The sequence below is a fragment of the Eretmochelys imbricata genome, chromosome 17 (genome assembly GCF_965152235.1).
Source record: "Eretmochelys imbricata isolate rEreImb1 chromosome 17, rEreImb1.hap1, whole genome shotgun sequence".
Taxonomy (NCBI): Eukaryota; Metazoa; Chordata; order Testudines; family Cheloniidae; genus Eretmochelys; species Eretmochelys imbricata.
This window is the reverse complement of record NC_135588.1, coordinates 3049256-3053578: the sequence shown is the minus strand read 5'-3', so window position 1 is coordinate 3053578 and position 4323 is coordinate 3049256. Positions and strand designations below refer to the sequence as shown.

General features: G+C 50.8%; 1 protein-coding gene across 2 annotated transcripts; it reads left to right on the top strand.

The window, feature by feature from the left end:
* Positions 1-340: 340 nt before the first annotated feature.
* TIMM22 (translocase of inner mitochondrial membrane 22) lies at positions 341-4323 on the top strand. 2 transcript variants are annotated; one of them, XM_077836775.1, is made up of 5 exons: positions 341-660; positions 1501-1697; positions 2684-2756; positions 3828-3950; positions 4067-4323. In XM_077836775.1, the coding sequence occupies exons 1-4, from the start codon at positions 417-419 to the stop codon at positions 3902-3904; spliced, it is 591 nt and encodes a 196-aa protein (XP_077692901.1). In that variant the 5' UTR covers positions 341-416; the 3' UTR covers positions 3905-3950; positions 4067-4323. The 2 variants fall into 2 exon arrangements, with proteins under 2 accessions (XP_077692901.1, XP_077692900.1); XM_077836774.1 differs by having other exon boundaries at positions 342-660; positions 3828-4323.

Sequence of the window (4323 nt, the reverse complement as noted above, 5' to 3'; positions counted from 1 at the left end):
CGCCAGGGGGCGAGCTGCCGCGGGGCACCCTGGGAAATGTGGTTCTTCCTCTCAGACCCTCCGGACTACGAATCCCAAGATGCCGCGCGCAGCGGAGCCTGGCGGTACGGCTAGGCCTGAAGCGGCGGAGCATGCCGGGAGTCATAGTCTCTTTGCGGGGTACAGGCGCATAGCGGTTAGAGAGGGGCTACAAGAGCCATGAATCCCGGCGCACCTTAGCCCTTCGGTGACGGGCATGCTGGGAGTTGTAGTCTGCTGGGACGAGGGTGTCGCAGACCGCCCGCGCAGAGTTCCACTGTGTCGAATCGGCTGCTGCGGAACCACAGGGGGTTGGGGCAGAAGCACCCCCCACCCTTGCAACTTCGAGTGTGGAATCTACGGCTGGGAAGGCAGCGACTGAGTTTACCCGGCCTGTCATGGCGGCGGCCTCCTCCCCGGCGGGGAGCGCGCCCGCCGGCCCCCGGCCTGAGCCGGCCCAGCTACAGTACAGCCTCCTGCTGGAGCACCTGGTGGGGGAGCGGCGGGGGCCGCGCCAGGCCCGGGCCCTGGACCCCGCCGCGCTGGGGGGCATCCCGGCCCCGCCCAGGAGCGAGGAGCAGAAGCTGATCGAGCGGGTCATGGAGAGCTGCGGGTTCAAGGCGGCGCTGGCCTGCGTGGGAGGTGCGGAGCGGGGCCGCGCCCGGCACGGGGGCGGGTGGCAGCCGGCGCCCATCTCCCCTTCCCGCCGCTCGAGCTACCGGGGCCCCGGGGCCGCGCCCGGATTGGAGCCCCCTGTCCTGACCCGGGCTGGGGTGTTACAAGGAGGGGGCGCGGGGGGTGATGGAGGGTTATAAAATCACCAGTGGAGCGGGGAACGTGGATAGGGAAGGGGGGGGTCACCCAATGCAATGAACAGGCGGCTGGTTGGAAACAAACCTAAGGACATACCTCTTCGCACAAGGCAACGCCAACCTGTGGAACTCCTTGCCTGGGGATGCTAAAACCGGGTTCAAAAAAGAACTAGATACGTTCTTGGAGGACAAGTCCATCAATGACTATGAGCCAAGAAGATCAGGATCACAACCTCCGTGCTCTGCGTCCCTAAATCTCTGAGTGCCAGAAGCAGGGACTGGGCGACAGGGGATGGATCACTCAGTAATTGCCCTGTTCTGTTCATTCCCTCTGAAGGATCTAGCACTGGCGTCTGTCAGGGGACAGGATACTGGGCTAGCTGCACCATTGGCCTGGCCCAGTTTTTATATTCCAGTCAGTTACTTCTCTCTCCCTGTGCCTCAGTTTCCTGCTTTGTACACCGGGCTCTCCATTACTGGCCCTGGGTGCTTGGAGATGCACTATGTTAGTAATGTGACTCTGGGGGGAACTCCACTCTTCTGACCACAAATGTCTTGTACAAGCTGTAACATATCAGGATGCTGGGATGTTTGTTGTGATGACCGTGCTGCATTGCTGCAATCAATGGGGAAACATTCTATTCTCACTGGGTTTTTTTGGCTTCTTTAGGTTTTGTTTTGGGAGGAGCATTTGGTGTATTCACAGCAGGCATCGATACCAATGTAGGGTTTGATCCCAAGGATCCCTATCGTACACCAACTGCAAAAGAAGTCCTTAAAGATATGGGACAACGAGGGATGTCCTATGCCAAAAACTTTGCCATTGTGGGTGCTATGTTCTCCTGTACTGAATGTCTAGTAGAGTCTGTAAGTAGCCAACAGAAACGCTTTCATTCTTTAGAAACCCTTGGCATGTGTGTATTCCTACCTAACTTGCTCTTGAGCTACACTAAAGCAACCTTGGGTGGTGGAAAACAGCTCTAGGAGGAAAATGAAGCACACTTAGCCTGTTGGTTTTAGGTGTTTTCCAGCCTCTGATTCCTTGTTATAACAGAAAAAAGTACAGAACAACCCTCTTAAGGCACACTTGGTAACAAAGATCATTCCAGTTCCAGGGCTGGATAAATATATGGTTAATTTTGGGGACTATATTTTAAAGCCTTGCCAACCTTTTTTAAAAAAAAATCTCCCTATCAGTTGTACCCATAATTATTTAGGCCTGTAACATTTTAGAAGCAAAAAGGAGGTTGGGGTGAAAATCAGGTCTTGGAGGATAATTCTGGATCAAGTCCTGGATCTCATTGTGTAGCTAGAGAGCAAAGTGACCTTGCTTGTCTCACTGCTAAAACTCTTGACTTTCATATTTCCTTAGAAATAAGGCAACAAGTTTCTTTATTTTAATTGGAAAGTGTAATTAACTCATGTAGAAGAATAAGGGTATGTCTACACGGTAATAAAACATCCACAGCTGGCCCTTGTCAGCTGACTCAGGTTTACGGGGCTACTGTATTGTAGACATTCGGGCTTGGGCTGGAGCCTAGCTCCAGCCTGGATGTCTACACTGCAGTTTTATAGCCCCACAGCCCAAACCAGCTGATATAGACCAACCCCCGGCTTTTCATTGTGTAGATGTACCCTAAGTGTCTTAGGTAATACTCCCCCTTCCCCCAAGAAGTCTCACACCAAAGGTCAACGTTGCTATCTACTGGAAAATTAGGGACAAGCATGGTCAGCTGTGAGTCAAGGGGACTGGAGGGGTGTTTTTATTCTCTAAAACTAACATTAAGTAGCTATGCTAATAGTTCCATGTGCACTTTCCTACTGTGACTCCACTGCGTTTCTCCATTCCACAGTATCGTGGAAAATCAGACTGGAAGAACAGTGTTGTTAGTGGGTGCATCACTGGAGGAGCCATTGGCTTTAGAGGTTAGTAGCACTTACTTTGAACTGTTTCTGTGCTAGCTCTGGCTCTGGCCAAGACTGCCAGCTACATGGATGTACTGCAATCTTTTCTAGACATCCCAAGTGCAGAACACTTCCATGTAGTATTAAGGGGGCATCACCATGGAACTTGTAATGGTTCAAAATGAGTTAAATTTGCTTTAGGTGCTGCATCTGCTTCCCTGCTAATAAAAGGTACAGTGAAACTGACTATACACAAGCATCAGTCAAATGGAAAAATATTTTTATTCAAGGTTTTCAGAGTAACTTTGGGTGTTATTACACTTGGATAAGATGTAGAATAACCACTTAAACAGAATATTGCACAGGAAATACCACCTAGGAAATGCCAGCAGCAGCTGGCGCCCCAGAGCGAGTCTAGCTAGTAGCCATCAGAATGGGGCATAGTCCAGCACCAGTCACTGCTTAGCACCTGGGCTTTTGGCAAGAACCCACCAAATGCTCCCTTGTTAAGAATATGCCTGGAAGGGGGAGCTGTGGTTGTGCTGAAGCACAGGATTGTGGTGCTTTTCAGCAAAGTTGGAGTTCTGCCTTCTTTTCCCTTCCTCAAAAGAGTCTTCCTAAAGAGCATTAAGGGAAGCAAACAGCTCTAGAAAGGGCTCCTAATTAAGTCTATTATACTGTGTCTGGCCTGGACCAAATCCTTTCAGAGCTCTTAAAGCAGCTGCTGCCTTTCTGTCCCCATCATACTGTTCAGCCACCCTAAGTCACCTGCAGTGCTGAGCTCAGAGCCAAGTGAATCCAGCCATTGCATCAGAGCTGGCAATATTCATTTGCAGCCCTTCAGAGGCAGAGAAACCATAACAAAGCTCAGTTAGTGCAGCACACAGGCCCAGCCCCTGTGGTTCCAAGTGCAGTGTGTGCCAAATTCCGGGGATGCATCTAAGTCCCCTAATCCAATTAAAATTGGAGTGCGAGATTCTCTGCACGGAAAACTGCAATCCTGGGACCTCTTCAAGGCCAGCAGCATAAGCCAGTAAATGGGAAGAAATGCAGGGCATTTCTAATTCTTTCCCTTCCCTTTTTGCATTGCAGCTGGTTTAAAAGCAGGGGCCATTGGCTGTGGTGGCTTTGCTGCTTTCTCGGCAGTGATTGATTATTACCTACGGTAACAACGCAGTCCTGTGGGAAAGTTTCACTTGTGTTCCAGTGCTGCTGGTAAGAGCTGTGGGTTCACCAGACTTACTTCCCTGCCTTTGGAGGGGTGATCAGAGCAGGATGTTGCCTGCTGTTTCCGAAATGACTGATAATCCTTTCACCCCTCACCCTGGCAGGCTTATTTCATGCTCAGGTGCTGGAGTTCCTTGGAATTGAGCCAGTCTTTTGGGCACACGGTGATCAGTGTCATCGTCGGAATGGATAAACGGTCAGTTTCCAAGAACTAAGCCTCTTCTCGCTAAGCCGTCCGGATCCTTTGGGGTCTGACTTCTGGGGAATGTTTTGCTGGTGCTGAAAGAGGCAAGCTGTCAGAATCTTGATAAATAAATGCAGCAAGCTGGGTTGTCAGTTTGCTGCGAACGTTTAACAGTAA

What these genes read in the sequence shown, in the direction of transcription:
- TIMM22 (XM_077836775.1), top strand. Translation starts at nt 417, where the DNA reads ATGGCGGCGGCCTCCTCCCCGGCGGGGAGCGCGCCCGCCGGCCCCCGG. An exon ending in GGCGCTGGCCTGCGTGGGAG is followed by an intron (nt 661 to 1,500) that starts GTGCGGAGCGGG and finishes TGGCTTCTTTAG; the next exon opens with GTTTTGTTTTGGGAGGAGCA. An exon ending in CTGAATGTCTAGTAGAGTCT is followed by an intron (nt 1,698 to 2,683) that starts GTAAGTAGCCAA and finishes TCCATTCCACAG; the next exon opens with TATCGTGGAAAATCAGACTG.